The sequence below is a fragment of the Lithobates pipiens genome, unplaced genomic scaffold, assembly GCF_037356315.1.
Source record: "Lithobates pipiens isolate NorthernLeopardFrog02 unplaced genomic scaffold, aLitPip1_a1.2 Scaffold_25, whole genome shotgun sequence".
Lineage (NCBI taxonomy): Eukaryota > Metazoa > Chordata > Amphibia > Anura > Ranidae > Lithobates > Lithobates pipiens.
In genome coordinates, this window is record NW_027507787.1 from 148,639,284 (window position 1) to 148,663,274 (window position 23,991).

At 45.7% G+C, this 23,991-nt stretch overlaps 1 protein-coding gene across 1 annotated transcript in view; it reads right to left on the reverse strand.

The window, feature by feature from the left end:
* VWA2 (von Willebrand factor A domain containing 2) overlaps nt 1-23,991 on the reverse strand; it is a 128,310-nt gene that overhangs the window by 30,103 nt on the left and 74,216 nt on the right. The window contains exons 8-12 of the mRNA XM_077454980.1: nt 17,316-17,449; nt 14,196-14,328; nt 10,773-10,828; nt 8,216-8,323; nt 6,323-6,901 (exon numbers count right to left, since the gene is read on the reverse strand). Of these exons, the coding sequence (XP_077311106.1) occupies nt 6,323-6,901; nt 8,216-8,323; nt 10,773-10,828; nt 14,196-14,328; nt 17,316-17,449 (1,010 nt within the window). The remainder of the gene's footprint in view (nt 1-6,322; nt 6,902-8,215; nt 8,324-10,772; nt 10,829-14,195; nt 14,329-17,315; nt 17,450-23,991) is intronic.

Sequence of the window (23,991 nt, forward strand, 5' to 3'; positions counted from 1 at the left end):
GGCAAAATAGCCAAAACAGAAGTGAGAGGAAATCCCAGCAAATTAAGGGAATTCCTTGGGGACCCCGAGGTCACCAGAACTAGTGTCCCCATCTGAGGATTTCACCTCTATTACTTTTTGGAGGACAACCCAAAATTTGGGATTTTCATTTACTTCCATTTTTAACCACTTGAGACACGTGCTATAGCCGAATGACGGCTACAGCGCGGACCTTCTTTGCCGGGACTACGTCTATTGATGTCGTCCCGTGCACGAGCGGCCTGTGCGCCCCCTGAGGGGCGCGCGCGGCGCGCTCTGTGATCGGCGAGTCTATGAGACTAGCCTGATCACTGATCCGAGCAAGGGGTCGATCCCGACCCCTTACCACGTGATCAGCTGTCAGCCAATGACAGCTGATCATGTGATACAATGGAGCCGGTAATCGGCTATTAATCCTCCTCGCGCTGACAGCGCGAGGAGAAAAAAAAAAGAGCCGATCACCGGCGGCCGTGATCGGGAGATCAGTCCCGATCACGGCCAGCCCTGCCAGTGCCCACCTGCCCCCTGCCAGTGCCACCTCATTAAAAAATAAGTGCCCCCCATAGTGCCCATAGTGCCACCCAGAAGTGCCCACAATCTGCCTCAACAACGGTGCTGCACCCCAGTGCCACATATCCGTGCCCATCAGTGTCATCTACCAGTGCCCATCAGTGCCACCTATCAGTGCCCATCAGTCCCATCTATCAGTGCCCCTTAGTGCCACCCATTCGTGCCCATCGGTGCCACCTTATCTGTGCCCATCGGTGCCGCCTTATCTGTGCCTATCAGTGCCCACCAATGCAGCCTATCAGTGCCCACCAATGCAGCCTATCAGTGCCCACCAATGCAGCCTATCAGTGCCCACCAATGCAGCCTATCAGTGCCCACCAATGCAGCCTATCAGTGCCCACCAATGCAGCCTATCAGTGCCCACCAATGCAGCCCATCACTTCCGCCTCATCAGCGCACTTCAATGAAGGAGAAAAATTACCAAACTAAACTAAAACTAAAAAAAACAAACTATTAAACATGATTTTTTTTTTTGCATCTTTTTTTGTTTAGCAAAAAATAAAACTCCCAGCTGTAATTAAATACCACCAAAAGAAAGTTCTATTTGTGGGAAAAAAATGATAAAAATTTCATTTGGGTACAGTGTTGTATGCCTGCGCAATTGTCATTCAAAGTGCATCAGCGCTGAAAGATGAAAATTGGTCTGGGCATGAGGGGGGTTTAAGTGCCCAGTAAGCAAGTGGTTAATGAAAACAGTAAACAGGTCAAATAGAGATGGTGATTCTCTCTATTGGGGAGACAGACAGCAATAAAAACTGACAGGTGTTCTAATCCAGCTCTACTCTATCCAAAACTAAAAAAAAAGTTTTGCCTTTAGTGAAACTTTAACAAAAGGTCAGAATGAAACAAATTGATACATTGTGTTGTTTCGTTATAATTTATTTTGGATTTGTTGACATTCGTTAGCCTTCACTTCCTGGCAAAATAGCCAAAACAGAAACGAGAGGAAATCCCTAGAGTGAAGATAATACCTGGTTGTCACCTTGGTCACCAGAACTACTGTCCCCATCTGAAAATTTCCCTTCTAATTCCGGTGCTGGCAACAACCCCAAATTTGAAAAATTGTCTTTCACTTTTACTTTTGGTGTTAACAGTAAAAAAAGACAATCGGGGAAGGTGAATGTCTGTAACTGGAACAGCAATAAAAACTGACATGTCTTTTAATCCATCTAATCTACTTGTAGTTCCAGTAATGACAACATTATCTCAAAAGAAAAAGGCCCAGTAAAAAATAAAATGAAAAAGCTGCTATGATGCATAGGGGAAGATTTGTGAGAGCTGAATTGATTAAAAGTAAAAATGATGTAGGAAGTTATCTAATTAACTGATGGCTACTGAAGCTTCTATATTTGTCCCATTGCATCTCGGCTTCAACCACTTGACCGCGGGGCACTTAAACCCCCTTCCTAACCAGACCAATTTTCAGCTTTTGGTGCTCTCACACTTTGAATTACAATTAGTCATGCAACACTGTACCCATATGAATTTTTTGTCCTTTTTTCACACAAATAGAGCTTTCTTTTGGTGGTATTTAATCACCGCTGTTTTTTTTTTTTTTTGCACTATAAATCAAAAAATATCAAAAATTCTATTAAAAAAAACAAAACGCATTTCTTTGTTTCGGTTATAAAATTTTACAAATTAGTAATTTTTCTTCATAAATTTTGGCCACATTTTATACTGCTACATATTTTTGGTAAAAATAATCCAAATTGGTGTATATTATTTTGTCTTTGTGAAAGTTAGAGTGTCTACAAGCTGTGGTGCCAATCACTGAAAATTTATCACACCTGATGAACTGACAGCCTAGCTCATTATTTGAAACCAGGAAAGTACAAATACCACCCAAATGACCCTTTTTTGGAATGTAGACATTCCAAGGTATTTAGAAAGAGGCATGGTGAATTTTTTGAAGTTGTGATTTTTTTCCCACAGTATTTTGCAAAATAATTTTTCCTTTTTTTTTCCACAAAATTGTCATATTATCAGGTTATTTCTCACACAAAGCATATGCATACCACAAATTACACCCCAAAACACATTCTACTACTCCTGAGTATGGTGATACCACATGTGAGACTTTTACACAGCGTGGCCACATACAGAGGCCCAAAATGCAGGGAGCGCCATCAGGCGTTCTTGGAGCAAAAAATAACACATCATTTCTTGACTACTTCTTGCAATTTTGAAGGCCCTGGAGCACCAGGACAATAAAAACGGCCCAAAAAATTACCCCATTATGGAAAGAAAACACCCCAATGTATAATCTATGAGGCATAATGAATCTTTTGAAAATTTATTTTTTCTTCAAGTTTTTGGAAAACGTGGAAAGAAAATGAAAACGCCTTTTTTTTTTTTTACACAAAGGTGTCTCGTTATACATTTCTAACACATAGTATATACATGGCAAAAATTACACCCCAAAACACTGTCTGCTACTCCTCCTGAGTATGACGGTACCACATGTGTGAGACTTTTACACAGCCTGGCCACAGAGGCCCAACATGCAGGGAGCGCCAGCAGGCATTCTAGGGGCATAAATGCCAAACCTAATTTGACTATCTATTACACTTTGAGGCACTGTAGTGGCATGGATGAGCCGTGGATGGGGATGGCTAAGCATGGTTGAGCCATGAATGTGGATCGCTGGGTATGGCCGAGTATGGCTGGGTGGGTATGGCCGAGTATTGCTTGCTGAGCATGGATGGATGAGTATGGATGGCCAAGCATGGATGAGTATGGATGAGCATGGATGAGTATGGATGGCCAAGCATGGATGAGTATGGATGAGCATGGATGGCCAAGCATGGATGAGTATGGATGAGCATGGATGGCCAAGCATGGATGAGTATGGATGAGCATGGATGGCCAAGCATGGATGAGTATGGATGGCCAAGCATGGATGAGTATGGATGAGCATGGATGGCCAAGCATGGATGAGTATGGATGAGCATGGATGGCCAAGCATGGATGAGTATGGATGAGCATGGATGGCCAAGCATGGATGAGCATGGATGGCCAAGCATGGAGGAGCATGGATGGCCAAGCATGGATGAGCATGGATGGCCAAGCATGGATGAGCATGGATGGCCAAGCATGGAGGAGCATGGATGGCCAAGCATGGAGGAGCATGGATGGCCAAGCATGGAGGAGCAGGGATGGCCAAGCATGGAGGAGCATGGATGGCCAAGCATGGAGAAGCATGGATGGCCAAGCATGGAGGAGCATGGATGGCCAAGCATGGAGGAGCATGGATGGCCAAGCATGGATGGCCAAACATGGAGGAGCATGGATGGCCAAGCATGGATGGCCAAACATGGAGGAGCATGGATGGCCAAGCATGGAGGAGCATGGATGGCCAAGCATGGAGGAGTATGGATGGCCAAGCATGGAGGAGTATGGATGGCCAAGCATGGAGGAGTATGGATGGCCAAGCATGGAGGAGTATGGATGGCCAAGCATGGAGGAGTATGGATGGCCAAGCATGGAGGAGTATGGATGGCCAAGCATGGAGGAGTATGGATGGCCAAGCATGGATGAGTATGGGTGGCTAAGCATGGATGAGTATGGATGGCTAAGCATGGATGAGTATTGCAGAGGATGGATGAGTATTGCAGAGTATGGATGAGTATTGCAGAGTATGGATGAGTATTGCAGAGGATGGATGAGTATTGCAGAGGATGGATGGATGGATGAGTATTGCCGAGGATGGATGGATGAGTATTGCCGAGGATGGATGGATGGATGAGTATTGCCGAGGATGTATGGATGGATGAGTATTGCCGAGGATGGATGGATGGATGAGTATTGCTGAGGATGGATGGATGGATGAGTAATGCTGAGGATGGCTGAACATGGATGGATGCACGAGTGCTGGAATGTGCACAGAACAGCGCTGCAGCACTTGATCTTTTCCCTCTCTGTACAGGGAGGGGAGAGAGGAACCGGACGCAACGTTGGTTTGTTTGCAAGTGATCACGTAGTAAATGGATGCTTTAAGCGGCCATTTACCGTGATCTGTGATGTGGACCCAGCGGTCACGGATATTCCTGGGTGCAAGATTCTGAGAGGACGTCCATGGACGCCCTCCCAGAATAAGCCGACCACGTTGCAGCCGTCTTTCGGCTATGGCCCGGTCGGCATGTGGTTAATTACCTTTGGTTAAAATGAAAAAATAAAAATTAAAAGTGATTGATATATACTGTAGATACATATAGATATCCATGATTCAAATTTTCTCACCTTGGGAGTCGATGCTGCAGATCCTCTTCTGCAGTTGAGGTAGCTGGTTGAAGAGTTTCTGCGGACTATCGTATGTTATCAGATTGTGTGGATTTGCAACAATTTCAGTCATCTCTTCTTTACTCGTTTCACTGGAGACACCAATAAGGAAGACCTCATGGTCTGAGCATGGATGGCCAAGCATGGATGAGTATGGATGAGCATGGATGGCCAAGCATGGATGAGTATGGATGAGCATGGATGGCCAAGCATGGATGAGCATGGATGGCCAAGCATGGAGGAGCATGGATGGCCAAGCATGGATGAGCATGGATGGCCAAGCATGGATGAGCATGGATGGCCAAGCATGGAGGAGCATGGATGGCCAAGCATGGAGGAGCATGGATGGCCAAGCATGGAGGAGCAGGGATGGCCAAGCATGGAGGAGCATGGATGGCCAAGCATGGAGAAGCATGGATGGCCAAGCATGGAGGAGCATGGATGGCCAAGCATGGAGGAGCATGGATGGCCAAGCATGGATGGCCAAACATGGAGGAGCATGGATGGCCAAGCATGGATGGCCAAACATGGAGGAGCATGGATGGCCAAGCATGGAGGAGCATGGATGGCCAAGCATGGAGGAGTATGGATGGCCAAGCATGGAGGAGTATGGATGGCCAAGCATGGAGGAGTATGGATGGCCAAGCATGGAGGAGTATGGATGGCCAAGCATGGAGGAGTATGGATGGCCAAGCATGGAGGAGTATGGATGGCCAAGCATGGAGGAGTATGGATGGCCAAGCATGGATGAGTATGGGTGGCTAAGCATGGATGAGTATGGATGGCTAAGCATGGATGAGTATTGCAGAGGATGGATGAGTATTGCAGAGTATGGATGAGTATTGCAGAGTATGGATGAGTATTGCAGAGGATGGATGAGTATTGCAGAGGATGGATGGATGGATGAGTATTGCCGAGGATGGATGGATGAGTATTGCCGAGGATGGATGGATGGATGAGTATTGCCGAGGATGTATGGATGGATGAGTATTGCCGAGGATGGATGGATGGATGAGTATTGCTGAGGATGGATGGATGGATGAGTAATGCTGAGGATGGCTGAACATGGATGGATGCACGAGTGCTGGAATGTGCACAGAACAGCGCTGCAGCACTTGATCTTTTCCCTCTCTGTACAGGGAGGGGAGAGAGGAACCGGACGCAACGTTGGTTTGTTTGCAAGTGATCACGTAGTAAATGGATGCTTTAAGCGGCCATTTACCGTGATCTGTGATGTGGACCCAGCGGTCACGGATATTCCTGGGTGCAAGATTCTGAGAGGACGTCCATGGACGCCCTCCCAGAATAAGCCGACCACGTTGCAGCCGTCTTTCGGCTATGGCCCGGTCGGCATGTGGTTAATTACCTTTGGTTAAAATGAAAAAATAAAAATTAAAAGTGATTGATATATACTGTAGATACATATAGATATCCATGATTCAAATTTTCTCACCTTGGGAGTCGATGCTGCAGATCCTCTTCTGCAGTTGAGGTAGCTGGTTGAAGAGTTTCTGCGGACTATCGTATGTTATCAGATTGTGTGGATTTGCAACAATTTCAGTCATCTCTTCTTTACTCGTTTCACTGGAGACACCAATAAGGAAGACCTCATGGTCCCTGGCATACGAGGCAGGCTCTGCCACGGCGTCCTGTGACGTGGATCCAGTAAGCAGCACCACAACGCGAGGCAGGTCATCTCGCACATCGGAAAAGGCCGGCGTACTCTTAAATCCATGTTGTGTGATGTAACGTAGGGCTTTTCCTGTGTACAGCCCCCCACCCAAAAACTGCATGGAGTCCACTATCTTTAGCAGCTCTGCAATGTTCTCATACTCATTGATCTTCACCACCATTTGCACATCGCTGCTGTACTGGGCCATGCCCACATTGACTGGAGATTCATCTGACAGCGAGGCTTGTATGAAGCGCTTAAGGAAGGACTTGTGACGCATGAAGGTCTCCAGTGATGAAGAAGAAGAGCTGTCCAGCAGGAACAGGAGATCAATGTTACACTCCAGGCTCAACTTTGGAGCTGAAACAAAGACAGAACGAACATTAGAGGGAGAATAAAATGACAGGGGGGCTACTTATTAAAAGGATGAAATTAATATTTCACCTTTTTCATGCATGGCACAACAGAGTCTTCTTAGAAAAGAAGGCATTCACATGTCTCATTCTATCACATATCCCGGAAATATATTTCTCCTGATCCATAGTGGACAGAGCCATGCAAATCATTGCTTTTTACCTCATCAGCTGAGTTAAGCCCAGAAATGCAGTTGTTTTTTAGGACAAATACAGCCTAAAATAACAAAGGACTTTACACCGATCAGCCATAACTTTATGACCACCCACCTAATACTGAGTAGGTCCCCCTTTTTGTAGCCAAAACAGCCATGACCCCTCCACAGTATGGTGCCAATAGACCTCTGAAGTTATGCTGTGATATCTGGCACCAAGCCATCAGTAGCAATTATAACCTCCACTGGTTTGCCTTCCCCACATAATACATCCTGTGCTATCTCCTCCCCAGGTAAGCAATGCAAGCCCATCTGGCCATCCACATGCTGTAAAAGAAAACATGATTCATCAGACCAGGCCACCTTCTTCCTTTGCTATATGGTCCAGGTTTGATGCTCACATGCCCATTGTAGGCACTTTTGGCTGTGGACATGGGTCCCTGACTGGTCTGCTGCGACAACAAACTGTGATGCACTGTGTTCTGACACATTTCTATCAGAAACCAGCATGAATTTTTCAAACAATTTGAGCTATAGTAGCTTTTTTTTATTGGATTGGACTACACAGGCCAGACTTCCCACATGCATCATTGAGCTTTGGCCGCCCATGACACTGTTGTAGGGTTCACCAATTTTCCTTCCCTGGGCCACTTTTGGTTGGTCCCAACCACTGCAGGCTGGGAACATCCCACAAGAGCTGCAATTTTGGAGCTGCTCTGATGTAGTCCAGCCATTACAATTTGGCTCTTATCAAACTCGCTCAAGTCCTTACACGTCCCCTTTTTTATTCTGCTTCCAATACATCATTTTCAGGGAAAACATGTTCACTTGCTGCCTAATATATCCCTCTAACCTGAAGCCGCCATTGTAACGAGATATTCACTTCACCTGTCAGTGGTCCTAAAGTTATGGCTTAGCGGTGTACACTGAATTGCATACAACTGTCTCATACTTGTATGTAATAGCAATTACAAACACTACTTTTTAAGGTAGAGGGGAATTTCTCTTGAATACAACTGCTGTGAGATGGGTAGAGAGGAGGGGAAATGTAACATCAAAATAAAGGGGTAGAAAAAGGAAAAAAAAGAAAAAAAGAGCTCTCTCACCACACTCCGCATCGCCTCCAAATCCAACAGGACAAATGCAGTGATACTTGTCTGCCCCCTCCGGGATACAGGTCCCTCCATTCTTACATGGCTGAGAGTCACACGGATCTGCAGGAAACAATTATTACAACCAGGTAAGCCAGAAACGGTGAAAAAGTGACATCTTTTATGTGGGTCTTCTGTGCCTTTGTGATTGCACAGCTTCCAGGCAGGTGGCTTTAAATCTGACCTCCAGCCTTCCCTTCAGTCTTACACAGTTATACAGGATCCTCTCCTGTGCTGAAATTACTTACTCGGATTTCACTGAATACTGTGAGCTTCTCACAATGTACATTAGAAGCTGCAACAGTATTTTCTGGCTAGGAAGAGAAGACAAAAAAACTTCAGATTTAAAACAGAGACGATTTCTCTGCCAGTTTTATATAATACATATCTTTCCCTCACTGCCCAAAGAAAGAGGGGAGGCTGTGGTTGCCAGGGCGGGAAGGTATGGACAGTAATAACATTTTCAAAAGTTCTAATCATTCCCCACTCGTCTACAATTGTGCTTTTGTCCCTGCTGAAGAGATTTTCCATCACTTCCACTCATGTTAATAAAGATTTTACTGGACAGGAAGTGAGGGGAAATCTAAATGCATATTGCCTCTAAATGCATAAGTGATGTGTTTTTTTTATAGGCACATGTGTAGATGTATTTTACAGCATGTGTACTGTCAATGCATCTGTAGCAATAACATGTGTGCGTGTGTTAAAATGCATAAAAATGCACGATAAAGACACAGCAACATATTAGAAATGCTCAATTTTAAAGAAAGTGTAGACAGGGTATGGCAGATCAAAGGACAATTCCAATCAGCAACGCATAAAAAAATAAAAAAATAAATAAAAAAAAGCATAAGAGACAAACTTGAAACTGTAATAATCATGGAAGTCAGTAGGCCCTCTTGTCTGCCGTTTCCCTCAAAAAAGATTCAGAAAAATAAATGGCAGCTACTAATGTGGACTTTGGTTTTTAATTGTGCATACTTCAAAGCAGTGGCGGAATTACCAGGGCCGCAGCAGTCGCACTTACGACGGGGCCCTGGCATTCCATGGGCTCAGCGGGATTGCTATTCACAGGGCTCTGAGCGGAGAGCGTGTCTCTCATGGAAAAGCAGCACAGAGACACCGGCATTGACAGTTCTATTTCCCTCTCCATCCGTCCTCTCTCGCACGGGATGACAGAGGACACAGCTTATTTGCTTCCCCTTCTCCCCTCTCCTGTGTGCTCCGCGGGCAGTCAAAGGTGAAGCTAACAAGCTCACATTTCCCGAAGAGCACACAGAGAAGATGGGGGGGTAGAAGAGAGAGAAAATCAGCTGTGTCCTCTGTCATCCCATGCGAGAGAGGAAGGACGGAGAAGGAAATAGAACTGTCAATGTTGGCGTCTCCATACTGCTGTTCCACGAGAGACACTCCCGCTCAGAGCCGTGCTGTCCCGAGAAGGCAGACGGCACTGATAGGATTCACTGCTGAGCACTGATAGAAGGCACTAATGGGCACTGATGGGCACCGATAGAAGGCACTGATGGGCACCGATAGAAGGCACTGATGGGCACCGATAGAAGGCACTTATGGGCACCGATAGAAGGCACTTATGGGCACCGATAGAAGGCACTTATGGGCACCGATAGGCTGCACTGATAGGCTGCACTGATAGGTGGTATTGATGGGCACTGAGGAACACTGATGGGTAGAACTTAGGTAGTTTTGATGGGCAGCATTGAAGAGTACTGATTGGTGGCACTGATGGATGCTGTTAGGCAGCGTTAATGAGCACTGATAGGTGGTGCAGATAGGCAGAATTGATGGGCACTAATAGGCCACATTAATAAGCACTGATGGGTAACACTTGTAGGAGGAATTAATAAGCAGCATTAATGGGCACTAATAGGTGGCATTGATAAGCACTGATATATTGCGCTGATGATTGGGGCACCGATTATCAGTGTAAACAATTTACTGACATTCTTGACAGTTAACGGCAGTCCTTTCCTAACACAGACAATGTGGAAGTAAAGGGCTGCGGATAACTGGCAAGTCTGTTTACATGTGATCAGCTGTTCACATGGTAAAGGGCCATTTTGATTGCGCTGGATGCACGTCCCAGGGTGCATGCTGGAAGCACGGTTTGGGGAGGATTCCATGAACACCCTCACAAAACTGGAAGCCTGGGGTGCACGGATGGAAGGGGGGCCATCATGGTTTCTTGCACGGAGGCCCTGAAGGTTCTAGTTACGCTTCTGCATCATAGGCCATAAACTTGTTCTAAGTAACTTGAGAAGTAACGAAGGAAGGACGAACATGATTGCTGCAAATCTTGCAGCTTTAAAAGAAAAAAGAAAAAAGGAAAAAACTAGCACTGACTGAACCTGCCCTGAAAGCGATAAAATCATGATCAGGGTCTCCATTACAATAGGTGGTATAATGGAACCCTGTATCCCAATTGTTACATCAAAAGACAACTAGCTAATGTAAAGCCAAAGTAAAAACACCCTTTACATTTAGCATACACTACCTGGACACGTGGTACGGTGGCACTCCGCTTGATGCTTTGTGAAGTATCGCTTCCAGCTGCAGAACAAAGACAGAAATTACACACACTTTATGACTTCCAGGCTTGGACATGGACCACTACCCTGACATCATCCCAGACAGAATAGCCCCTACAGGAGAGAAGGGGGGGGGGGTGCAAACATTGGTTTGATATTACAATTGCTCCCATACACTGAAAGGCCTCTAAAATGTTTTAGAGAAAAGGCAAAAAGACATTGAGGATGAAGCGTGCCACTCTAAAATAAACGAGTGTCCAAATATGCTTATTCAAAATCAGAAAACAACAGACTAACGAATTTTGGTAATTTGAAATGTCCTCCTTCACCAAGGCTCAAACGTCAAACAAAATATAAGGTATATTGGCAGTAACCAACTGCTGAAACCTTGTGTCTGTTATTTCCTGAAAACATTATACTTTAAATACCAACTACTGAACTTGAGGTCTAGCATTTCTTATCCTCATCGGGAATTTAAAAGCAAACCCATAGGCTAAATGAGAGAAATCTATCAATTTCTCCATCCATGCTAAGCAGCATGGATGGAGGAATCTCCTCTGCTGGCTATTGTATTCTGACAGCCGCCACTCACAGTTATCAGAATACCAAAATCATGACTGCAGCCGAATGGATGCAGCTGCTGTTAGGCAGACAACTTTCTGCCCGGCAACTTTGATTTACAGAAAGGAGGATGTCAGATAGGAAGGTGCCGACAGGGCCCCTATCGGCTCAAATTTAGGCTGATTCATCAGGAATCAGCCAAAATTTGCTCAGTGTATGGCTAGCTTAAAGCAGAAGTACACCACCAGCTTTTTAAAAAACAAAACCTGTAAGGCAAAGTGAAAATGTGCTAGTATGCACTGCATACTAGCACATTATGTGAAACTTACCTTAAAACAAAGCCCTCCAGTGGCACGATGTCACCGCTAACAGGGCTTCCATCTTAATCTGGTCTTCCTTCCAGGTTGGCGGGCTCCGCTCCTTTTAGGAGTCTGGTTAACAGCACTTCAGCGCATGCGCGCAGCTTGCTGTTCACAGCACGAGTATGCCGTTCCTCAGCACATGCGCCGGTGACGTCAACGGCAGCTTCATAAGTAAATACCTTCTAAACGGTGCACGTACCAATGGGTAAGCATTATTATAGGCTTGTTTATAGGTAAAAATCAACCAAGGGAATTTACTCCCACTTTAACTCTTCTAGCATGCATCTGTCTATAAGGCTACTTTTACACTGAGGTGCTTTACATGTGCTATAGCACTAAAAACTCACTCCAGTGAAGCCCGAGTGCCTTCACACTGGATTGGTGCGCTTGCAGGATGCTAAAAAAAAGTCCTGCAAGTAGCATCTTTGAGGCACCCCTGAAATCAATGAGCAGCACTGCCAAAGCACCGCTTTCCGAGCGCTTTTAACCATTTTTCAGCCGCTTGTGGGGGTTAAAAGTCCCCCGCTAGCGTCCGAAAAGCGGCGCTAAAAATTGTGGCTCTTTATCGCCGACGTCACAGTGAGAAAGTGCCCTTAAGGTGGCCATACACATAGCGATTTGTGATCAATATAAATACAAGCAACTGCAAACAAATGATGTGTTATTGATTAAAATATTGAACAGTGCAACACCTACAGTACTCTTCTCCATTTTTTAACCAATGAAAATAGTGAGTGAAAACATGATCAGTATAAATGTAAAGATCTATTAAAAATATAATTTAATTGATCAGAATTATGACCAGATCAGTGGGAATCTATTAGATCAAGCAGAAATGCACATATTTCTACTACAACTAATGATTTGGGCAAAGCTATCAAGTCAATCAAATCAATCAAGAGCTCACTAACTTGATCTTTGGTTTTCAATTTTTATTTGATCAGTTTAGTTGCATTGAAAAATCACATGGATCTGTGTGGCCACCGCAACATGATAGCCACCTCTACCAAGCATTACTTTTTCTGTAATGTTGCAGCTCACTTCGGTTACATAATGAGCCCCATAAACTATTTGCGGTATGCAGTGGCGGCCCGTAATGCAGGGTGCCGCCCCACTATCCATGCATCTGGCCCCCTAAACTACATGTGGGGCGCCGGACGCATGGATTCCAAAGTCTTGTTTTGAAGCATGTGATTGGAGCCAGTGGCTCTAATAGGCTGAAAAAAAAGGGTGGGCATGGGGCGCAGAGCGCTGCGCCTCCACCCCGTTGTGTGACAATAGCAAATATTCACTATTGACACACTGATTATTCCTCCCGGCTGATTGGCCAAAAGGATAAGCGATCCCATTGGCCTAGGAGGAGGGGGAGGAGCACAGCAAACTTGAATGCAGAGGAGACGCAGAAGAAGCCTGAATGACTGACCAACCAGCCACCACTAGATCCATCCATAGCCCGGAATACCAGCCGGGTGATCACTCTCCGCACACAACACAATGATTAGTGACAGGACCAATGTCGCAATTTGCAGGCCATCTAACTGAAATATAATTGAAAAGTACCAAGAAGTAGGTGGTGAAGAACATATAGTTATATATGGCAATGATGTATAAAACAATAATATGTAAATTGTTATTCGTTAAATAAGAATGAGATATATATATATATATATTTTTTTTTTTTTAAAGTGTGTTTAGTAACGAATTAAAATATGTATTTTGTATTTGTCTTGATAAGCATAAATAGTGTGGCATTTGTAATAATAGCAGGTAATGGGTGCAGCTATTGCTAAAGCTGAATAATGCTCTTGCTATAGGTGTAGGCCATTTATATACCACCCAAAACCTAACTGGAATACTCTAAGGTTGTTGCTAAGTGAGGCCTATCTGTTACTGCTCACCTCCCACCATCACAGGAGTAAGCTTTTTCTCCATGTCCCATTCAGCACTTCACTTTAGTTAGCCTTAAACAGCAGAGGAGACAGTCCAAACCTACCGGAGCTAGCCTGCTGGGAAGCTGTCAAAGCCCACAGCCAATCATAGGCAGCGGAGGTATTACCTGCCACGAAGCATGACCCTCGCATACATGGGGCTGCAGGGCAGGAAATGTCTAGGTCACCTATAAATGTCTAGGTCACCTCGGCTTTGACAGCTTACCAGCGATAGAGTTCAGACTTGTTTCTGAGCTCATCCCCAAGTATAAACTATGGTCACAGCAGGAAAATAATGTGGCGACGTTTGCAACAATTTTGAACATAATATTCCTGTTGCAATTTCTCACTTTGTATCACCGATCGTATATCAGGCACATTGACTATTGTAACATGGCAATGGTAGGCAGTTACTGGGTATTTATTGGATGCAGATCTACCTGCTCTGGTTTTTACCACATACAACCCAAGCCAGTTTTACAGAAGGTGAAATCTATAGTCTGTGAATGAAAAGGATAAATAGATGCAAGAGACAAACCTGTAGAAGGGACAGTGTCCGGCAAACACATGGCTGGGCGCAGCCGAGCCTCTCCAGCACACGTAGTTCCCAGTAAGTTCTTTCACTGTCTCCAGAGTCCGCCGCTCACATGAGTAAGACTGTACACTGCATCCTGAGAAACATTGCACACCAGAAGTACCAATCAGTACACCAATATAAAGATATTCTGAACACCACCCATACAAGATCTCTTAAAACTGAACTCAGGGATAAGCAAATATTGTCTGAATACACGAGACGCATATTCTTCCTTAAATCTGGGTGTTCTTTGTGTATTTCTTCCAGACTTGTCAAGTAATCCAGTGTGAGACTTTTCCTGTAATAAAGACCGCTCACTGCTGCTCTCTCTCCTTATGCAGGGTGTCTCTGCCCCCTCCTGTAGTTTTCTATGGGCAGCCTGTTGTGGTGGAACTGCTGGGCCCCTCTCACAGCTCTGTTCTCTGGACAGGCTATGTACAGAATACAGAACAGTCATGACATCACTGCCAGTTTTATCAGGTAATATCTGGGTGTGTAAAGGCATTTGGTGTGCACAAAATGTTTTTTTCTTCTTTGGGATTGATTTACTTAAACTGGAGTGCAAAATATGGTGAAGCTTGTTCAATTAAGCTTTGACAAAATAAAACTGTAAGTGGATTTCTTTTCTGCACCAGATTTTGCACTCTCCAGTTTTAGTAAATCAACCCCTTTGCGTCTATTGAGGAATACACTTAAAGTTATTGTGCCCAGAGTTCAGATTTAACACCCAGAGATGCATTCAAACATTCCAATAGTTTATGAAACTTAAAATATTCTAACCTTAAAGTGAAGCTTTCCCACCAGTAATTTAATGTAAGGACACTACAAGAGGCCTATGGTGACAGGCTTACAAAAAAAAGTGTCATCTGATGCCTTTTAGGGCAGGCCATAGATGGTGCAAATTTTTTGGGGGGTTATGGAGAGGTCCCTGCCGAGAGAACACAGTATTTATCGCTAGCAACAGCGCTTGGTATAATCGGAAGCAAATCCAGCAAGCTGGTTAAGTGGTGCACTTGGTACATTCAGTATTAATGGTTCAAATCTTGAATAGAGATTCAAACCATGTATAGCTGGCCTAATCAGAGTAAGGAAGTAGTAAAATTCCAATAGATATTTTTTTTTTTTGTGGTGTCTTTTTGGGGGGAGATTTACCTTTACGTCCTGTCTTAAGACACAACAGGAAATGAGAGGAACAGCTGTCCTTTCTGGAAGATTTTCCCTCTACTTCTATTCTGGTGATAGCCCAATATATTGGATTCTTTTCTTTATTATAATCCCAGTGACAATGGTTATCGAGAAAAACAGAGAGAGGGACTCCTTCCAGAGGGGACACAGACAGCAACAAAAATCTAAAAAACCAAGGATGGAATCTAAAGTTGCTTCTAAATGAAGTGCATGAAGTGAGGTATTTTTAATTTGGAGAACAATGATTTTGGCTAGTCTGTTCTAAGGGTCAAAATCTTCTGATAGTACGTCTCGGAAGACATTCAGGAGTTGAGGGGCAACTAAAAGATCCATACCAGATTCTTCATCCATTAAAAAAAAAAAAATAAAAAGCCAGAAGGTTTCGGGAGTCAGGTTTCACCTTTATCATTAGGGGTAAAAATATTGACTGCAATAACAAGATCAGGACGGGTGAACAATGTAACACCTCTCCTGGGATCCAGCGTCACTCCAATTGGGAGAATAAGTTTGAGCAACGCTCCCCTGCTGCAATATTTACCTTTTTTCCTGTGCCCTCCATCTTCTGGGTACTCTGTGCCCCCCTAGTTTATCTAATGACTCCAAGGTTACTGCTCGTCCATGTAACAGTGATTCCAGTGCTCCCAGTAACTACAGGTGCACTCCCAGTCCAGGTGACATGTAGTGATTCCAGTCCTCACAGCAACTACAAGTGCACTCACAGTCCATGTGACATGTAGTGACTCCAGTCCTCCCAGCAAGTACAAACGCACTCCCAATCCACGTGACATGTAGGGATTCCGTCCTCCCAGTAACAAGTGCACTCCTAGTCCACATATTGGGGGTTATTTACGAAAGGCAAATCCACTTTGCACTACAAGTGCACTTGGAAGTGCAGTCACTGTAAATCTGAGGGGGACATACAAGGAAAATAAACATTTTTGCTTGCACATGATTGGATGATAAAATCAGCAGAGCTTCCCCTCATTTCAAGTCTACCCCTTAGATTTACAGTGACTGCACTTCCAAGTGCATTTTCAGTGCAAAGTGGATTTGCCTTTCGTAAATAACTCCCATTATTTACTGACTTCTAGTGCACACCATGACTCCAAGTGCACCTGTGTCACGTTGTGAGTCCTAGTGCACTGCTAAGATATCCGTTTCAACAAGCAGTCCCTGATATGCGTCTGCATTTCTCAGTAAATACAGCCCACTGTCCCTGACAAAAACGTTTTTTCTAAAAAAGGTTAGTTGTAAATGCATACATTTTTTAAATTTGGTGATTAAAGTGGACTAAACACTGTGTCTTGAGCCTCGTAAACATGATTGGGTTTTCAGCAGGAAATTCTGTGATGACAGACTGCTTGCCTAAAATCCGACGGTTATTACTCTCCTTCAGACAACTGTTGTCCAACTTTCAGCCAAATGTTGGATGGCAAGCTAGTAAATTTTGGCGGACAACGCATGCTCAGAATCAATGCTCACCAAACACAACATTAGCAGAAGGTGCCCAAAGGGTGGTGCTCAAGGGCTGAAATTCCACATAGTACATCACTACATTTGTGTTTGTTGGCCTACAACTGCATGCCGTTAGTATGCAAGACAAGTTTACGGCACACATCCTTCGGACAAAAGTCTGTCGCTCTGTTGGCCAAAAATCGGATTGATTGTACGAGGCTTTACAATGTAGTGCTTTTATTTAGTCTCAACTTCAAAAATAAAAACCTGACAAAGAATCCAACCCCCCGCGCCACTTTGTCCACAGTAAAAAAAAAAAAAAAAAAAACTTTAAATACACTCTAATAGGATTACTGGACTAATTAATAAGCAGTGTTGTTGACAATTCCGAGGTCTGGAAATCCATGGGTGTCAGGCATAGAATTCTATGGAGGAATTTACCTGCGGGAACTGCGCTGCATGCTGACGAATTACTTAGAGAGCTGCACAAACCATTCACGGCATCATCCACGTGTTCAGCAAAGAATACATGTTCTTCCACTGCATTGCTGGCTAAGGAGTGAAGCTCTTCCCATCTGTGAGGGAAATGCAGAAGCAACTATAACAATCAGCATTAGCAAGAGGGGGGGCTGGCTTAATTGATAATGGCAATATACCATGCAAAAGAAAAAGAAAGCCAGGAACAGATAAAGCAGGTTTGTCCTGCACTGTACAGCAAGGTAGCAAACACATACAGTTCAGGAGAGATTTTTTACAGAGAGACCATGCCATAAAATGAACAAAAATTAGAGTTACGCTTACCGGTAACGTCTTTTCCAGTAGTCTTTCAGGACAGCCACTATGAGAGATAGACTCCTCCTCTTCCTCTGGAAACACTGCGCCAGCCCATAAATTCTTACTTCCCCTGCCGGACCTCAGTTTATATCGAGAATACCTCCAGCCAGCTGGGGAGACACAAGAACACATTAATAACATATTTATCAAATACCATTATCTTGCTGCGCTCTGGTCTTTTGTAAGACTCCCCCCAATTTTCGGGTGGGAACTAGGGCTGTCCTGAAAGACTACTGGAAAAGACGTTGCCGGTAAGCGTAACTCTAATTTTCCCTAATCGTCTTTCAGGACAGCCACTATGAGAGGATAAGCGAGCACTTACCAGTTAGGGTGGGACTACAGCTTGCAAGACCTTTCGCCCAAAGGTCTGCTCACCTGCCGACACCAGATCCACTCTGTAGTGTTTTACAAAAGTGGAATAGCTGGACCATGTTGCTGCTCTGCAAATCTGCTCTGGCGTTGCTCCCGCTCTTTCTGCCTGGGAGGCTGCCATAGCTCTAGTGGAGTGTGCTTTAATACCCACTGGGATTTCTTTCCCTGCAACTAAATAAGCCTGCTCGATGGCTACTCTGAGCCACCTAGCAATAGTGCGCCGGGACGCCTTACAACCTTTCCTGGCCCCGGAAAACAAAACAAATAAGGAATCTGACCTTCTAAATGACTTGGTCAGTTCCAGATAGTGTAGGATACATCTCCTAACATCCAAATAATGGAATTTTAGTTCCTTCTCACCGGAGGGATTGGGACAAAAAGAGGGCAAAACAATTTCCTGGCTTCTATGAAAGCTGGATGCCACTTTCGGCAAAAAGGCTGGATTGGTCTTCAAAACTATCCGATCCGGAAAAATAACGCAAAAGGGAGCCCTGACTGATAAGGCCTCCATCTCACTGACCCTCCTAGCAGTTGTCACTGCTACCAGAAACACTGTCTTCAGAGTAAGCTCTCTCAGAAGACACTCCTTTAAAGGCTCAAAGGGGGGTCCAGTTAAGCTCTGTAAAACTAAAGATAAATCCCATCTGGGAAAGGACAGACCCTGGACCGGTCTCTGTCTGGACAGGGCTCTAAAGAACCTGACTACCCATGGGTTGGCAGCCAAATGATCCTCTAAATAAACACTGAGGGCTGATACTTGACCCCTAAGGGTACTAATGGATAAGCCCTTATCTGCCCCACATTGTAAAAATTCCAACACTGCGGAGGAGCTCCGTACTGGGAAAGAGTTCTCTGCGCACCACTTGTTGAAACGCAACCAGACCTTTTCATAGATCTGGCGAGTTTCCTTTTTCCTACTGTCCAGGAGGGTAGAAACTAGTCTCTGTGAAAATCCCTTAGATTTTAATAAACCCTCCTCAGTAGCCAGGCCGCTAACTTCCACTGGCGTACCTGTGGGTAGAGGACTGGCCCCTGAGAGAGGAGATCGTCCCGAGGGGGCAAGAGTAAGGGAGGTTCTACCGCCAACTGCTTTAGCATTGAGAACCATGCTCTCTTGGGCCAATGTGGAGCCACCAGAATCAGAGATGTGCTTTCCATCTGAAACTTTCTCAGAACTGCTGGCAACAACGCTGGAGGTGGGAAGGCATAGCAAGTTCTGAAGTGCCAATTCTGGCTCAAAGCGTCCACCCCTAAGGCTCCTTCTCCCCTTTTTAGGGAGAAAAAACAGGGGGTTTTTGCATTGTTTCTGGACGCGAACAGGTCCACCTCCGGAGACCCCCATCTCCTTATTATGAGATTGAAGACCTCCTGGTTGAGGACCCAATCGCCCTCCCTCAGCCTCTTTCGGCTGAGAAAGTCTGCTACCACGTTTTTCTCTCCCCTCAGAAAAACTGCTGAGAGCGAAAGGGTGTAGGTTTCGGCCCAGGACAGAATCTCTGTCGCTAAAGACAACAGGGTTCCGCTTCTCGTGCCACCCTGTTTGTTCAAATAGGCCACTACGGAAGAGTTGTCCGACCGCACCTGAATGTGGTGACCCCGGAGCTCTTTTTTGAAGAATTTGAGGGCTAGTCCCACTGCCCTTAGTTCTTTCCAGTTGGACGATCGAGTCAACTCGCCGTCCCCCCAAGTGCCCTGGGCTAGAAGGGAACCCAAATGTGCCCCCCAACCTTTTCCACTTGCGTCTGTGGTTACTACCCGAGAAATCAGGATGAGCCACAGACGACCTTGCGACAGATTTGTCACTTTCCTCCACCACCAGAGGGATCTCTTTACCTGGTGTGGAATATGAACTAGGGTGTCTAGGGCCTCCTGACTGTGGTCCCATACCCCTAGGATGAAGGACTGTAGGGGACGAAAGTGTAGCCCTGCCCACTGCACTGCTGGAAGGGTGGATGTAAGGAGACCCAGTACTGACATCAGAACCCTTATGGGAACCAGCTGGTTGCTCTGAAGAGATGCCACCGCACTGTCCAGTTTTTGTACCTTTTCTCTTGGTAGAAAAACTCTCAACAGTGTTGAGTCCAACAGGAAACCTAGATAGGAGATCTGTTGTGAGGGGATCAGGCTGGACTTTTCCAAGTTCAGAAGCCACCCCAGGTCTGTAAGGACCCCTTTGGTTAGATCAAGATCCCTGACCAACTGTGTTGGGGATGCTGCAAATAAAAGCAGGTCGTCCAGGTAGGCAATTATACATATCCCCTGGAGCCGAAGAAAGGCCATGGCTTCTGCCAGGACTTTGGTAAATATGCGGGGTGCAGAGGATAGCCCGAATGGCAGGGCCTGAAACTGAAAGTGTATTGTTTCTCCGCCCAGATCTATGGCAAGGCGTAGAAACCTCTGCGAGGCTTCCGCTATAGGGATGTGTAAATACGCGTCCCGTAGATCCAGGGATACCATGAAACAGTTGTGGGGCAGAAGCGCCTTTACTGAAAAGATTGATTCCATGCGGAATCTTTTGTATGTCACTGAAGCGTTCAGGGGCTTTAAGTTCAGAATCAACCTGAACTTCCCTGAGGGTTTTTTCACTATGAAGATGCGAGAATAAAACCCCCTTCCCTCTTCTGCTTTTGGGACCCTGAGAATAACATCCTGATTCTCCAATTCCCTCAGAGCTTCTAGCAAGGCCTCTGCCTTTACCATGCACCTGGGTAGATGCGTGACAAGGAGCCTTTGAGGGGGTGGTCTTAGGAATTCCAAGAGGTACCCCCTTCTTATTACCCCTAAAATAAATTGATTGGGGGATATTGTCTCCCACTGTGGAAGAAAGGCCCCCAGTCTTCCTCCCACTGTAGCTGGAAAGTCACTGGGTTTTACGGGGCTGGATAGGAGGGCGAAAAATCGCCCCTCCTCTGCCCCTGCCTCTTTGGGGCCAGGTTTTCTTTTTCCCCTCTGGTTTAGAGGTTTCCCTACGCCCCTGCGGGCGAAACCCCTTTTTTGTTGGTACGGGGGTTTTCCGTTTGAGAGGAAAGGACTTTTTCCTGTCCGCTGTCCGGTCTAGAACCGTCTCTAGCCCTGGGCCAAACAGGAGGTCCCCCGTCAGGGGTATCCCACATAGCTTTATCTTGGAGGCATTATCCCCTGGCCATGTTTTTAACCAGAGGGCCCTTCTGGCCGAATTGGCTAGAGCCGCCGTTCTGCCCGACATGCGGACGGACTCAGCAGAGGCATCAGCTATGTAAGTGATCCCTCGCAGCATAGTAGGGAAGGATGACAGAATGGTTTCCTTATCTGTGCCTGCCTCAATATGTTGTTGGATCTGTGAGAGCCAGTGCTCTAAATTGCGAGCCACAACTGTAACTGCCATTTCAGGCTTTAAATTGCCGATAGCCGAGTCCCACGTCTTTTTAAGCAGGGAGTCAATCCTTTAGTCCATGACATCTGCCAAGGCCCCCATGTCTTCAAACGCCAAATCGGTGTGTCTGGAGACCTGGGAGAACGCGGCATCCAATTTGGGACTTTTATTCCAAAGGCTTGCCGGGTCCTCTGAAAATGGGAACCTTCTTTTGAGGGATCTAGATAAAAAGGGTTTTCTCTCCGGATCCTGCCACTCTTTTTTAACTGTTTCCATTAAAACTTCGTGTACTGGAAACACCCTTCTTTTTGGCTCCCCTAAACCTGAATACATTTGGTCATGCAGGGTTAGGGGCTTTTTATCCGTCTGGATACCGAGGGTTGCATAAATTGCCTTTAAGAGGTCCTCTACCTCATCAAGGGATAACTTGTATCTGGAGGCTTTCCTGGACCCGTCCTGGTCCTCCCCCTCGGAACCCTCCTGGGAATCGGAAGAGGAACTGTCTGGAAGTTCCCTACCTGTCCCTGAAGGGCCTGCAACCTCTGTCCCCCCTGTACTAGCAGGTTGGACTGGAGCAGAACTCTGTGCTAGAGGTGGGGTTGTATCCTGGGGAGATGGACCCGTGGGAAGCTGAAATTTTTCAAAAAGGGACCTAAAAGAAGAGAAGGTGGACGAGAGCTCCTTGACTGAAGCTGCTAGTCCTGACTCCTGTTCAGATTCCCTTTCCCTAACGAGGGAGTCAATACAGCCTTTGCACAACACTTTGGTCCAAGATTCCCCTAAAATGTCCCTACAGGAGGCACACTTCTTTTTAGAGCTATGCGTAGACCTAGTTTTTTCCGTAGCTTTCTAAAAAAAAAGGAAAAAAGAAAAAAACAGAAAAAGACAAAGTCAATCAAAAGCTCGGGATACAACCCTGGGAGTGCACTAGACGATTTTTTAAAACGAAGGGATCTGAGCCTCCCTTCCCCCCTGGCCACCCAGGGGGTCTGCCCCCCCACCCATGATAGAACCATACATTGGGGTGGGGGGATCCTAGATAGAGAGTACCCCTCCCCAGGGCGCTCTTACCTTAGGAATGCTGGAGATAGAGTCTGTCGTTTGAGCCTCAGCTTCCGACATGACTGCAGGTGGCTGCTTACTACAGAGTTCCACGTTGCCTGTGCACGTTCTGAACTCATCTCCAGCTTGTGCCCGGCCCTCCTATCAGCTCCACGACCCGGAACCGGAAGTCGATCGTATTTCGAGGTCAAGCCTTCGTTTCCGCCGGATACGACGTCGCCCGGCCCGCTCGGTTCAAAGAAAAAAAGGGGCGGACTGTACCCATGTACAGGGAAATCTTCCGAACGGCTTGCCAGCTGCGTCCCTGTAGACGCGATAGGAGTCCCCCACGACCTGAAGCCGCGCTCGACTCAGAAGGGGTGGCAGTACCTGGTGAGGTAAGTAAACCGTTCGACCCGTCCGACACGCGGACGTTGGTTTCGAACGGTTTGAACCCAGCTTTCTCCAAACGAAGCCCCTGCTTCTTTCAACCGGGTTCTTTTAACGACAAAACGGCCACAGCCTCCCCAGCTGATCGGCCTGGTTCCTTGCACAGTGTCTCCCCGCCGGAGGAAACACTAATAACTGAGGTCCGGCAGGGGAAGTAAGAATTTATGGGCTGGTGCAGTGTTTCCAGAGGAAGAGGAGGAGTCTATCTCTCATAGTGGCTGTCCTGAAAGACGATTAGGGAAACATCTGCTCACTCAAGCCCTCAATTAAACTCAGGTCAGTTCCTGAAAAGCAAACAGTACATGCATCTTTATAGTGTTATTTATAGCATGCGGCCTTTCACCCAGCAGCAGGCTCCCACCACAGAGAGAGCAAAAGGGAGGAAACCCTGCATACCAGTTAGTCTAAGCTGTCCACATTTTTTTTTTTAAATATGTGAGCTAATACTGGGTCAGGCTAACAGGTGAAATGTGGACTGTATGCCACCTAAAACTCTGCAAAGCTTTTGAGGTCCAAAACAAAAAACGTGACGTAGCCAACGTTTCACATGGGGCAGTTTTGTCGTGCCGAGTATTCCCAGCAACAGCACTGTCCGAATCTGCATGATGCCAACTTTGCGGCGCCGCACCAATTCCCAAAAGTAGTTCCTGTACTACTTTTGGCGACTTTGGGGGCAATTTGAACAGACATCTGTACATGAACCCACACAGATGTCAGTCAAATGGCCCCCCAAAGTCGGACTGCATTGCTGGTTTTGAAATCGTGCGAGTTCAGCTCGAACTCGCATGATTTCAAACCCGCCCTCAATGTGAACCTGGGCTTAAAGCGGAGCTTCACCCATATATATTAGTTTTAATTCGTTATTTTGGGAAATTACTTACGCACTATGTTTGGGTTGGATGAAGGTGGATCCATTAGAATCTCCAAATCATAACATAACTAACGGAAAAAAATGAATTCATTATGTTACGATTTGGAGAATCTGATGGATCCACCTCCATCCAACCCAAACACAATAAGTAGGAATCATCCTCTTGTCACATTTATACATTACTGTATTTATTGCAA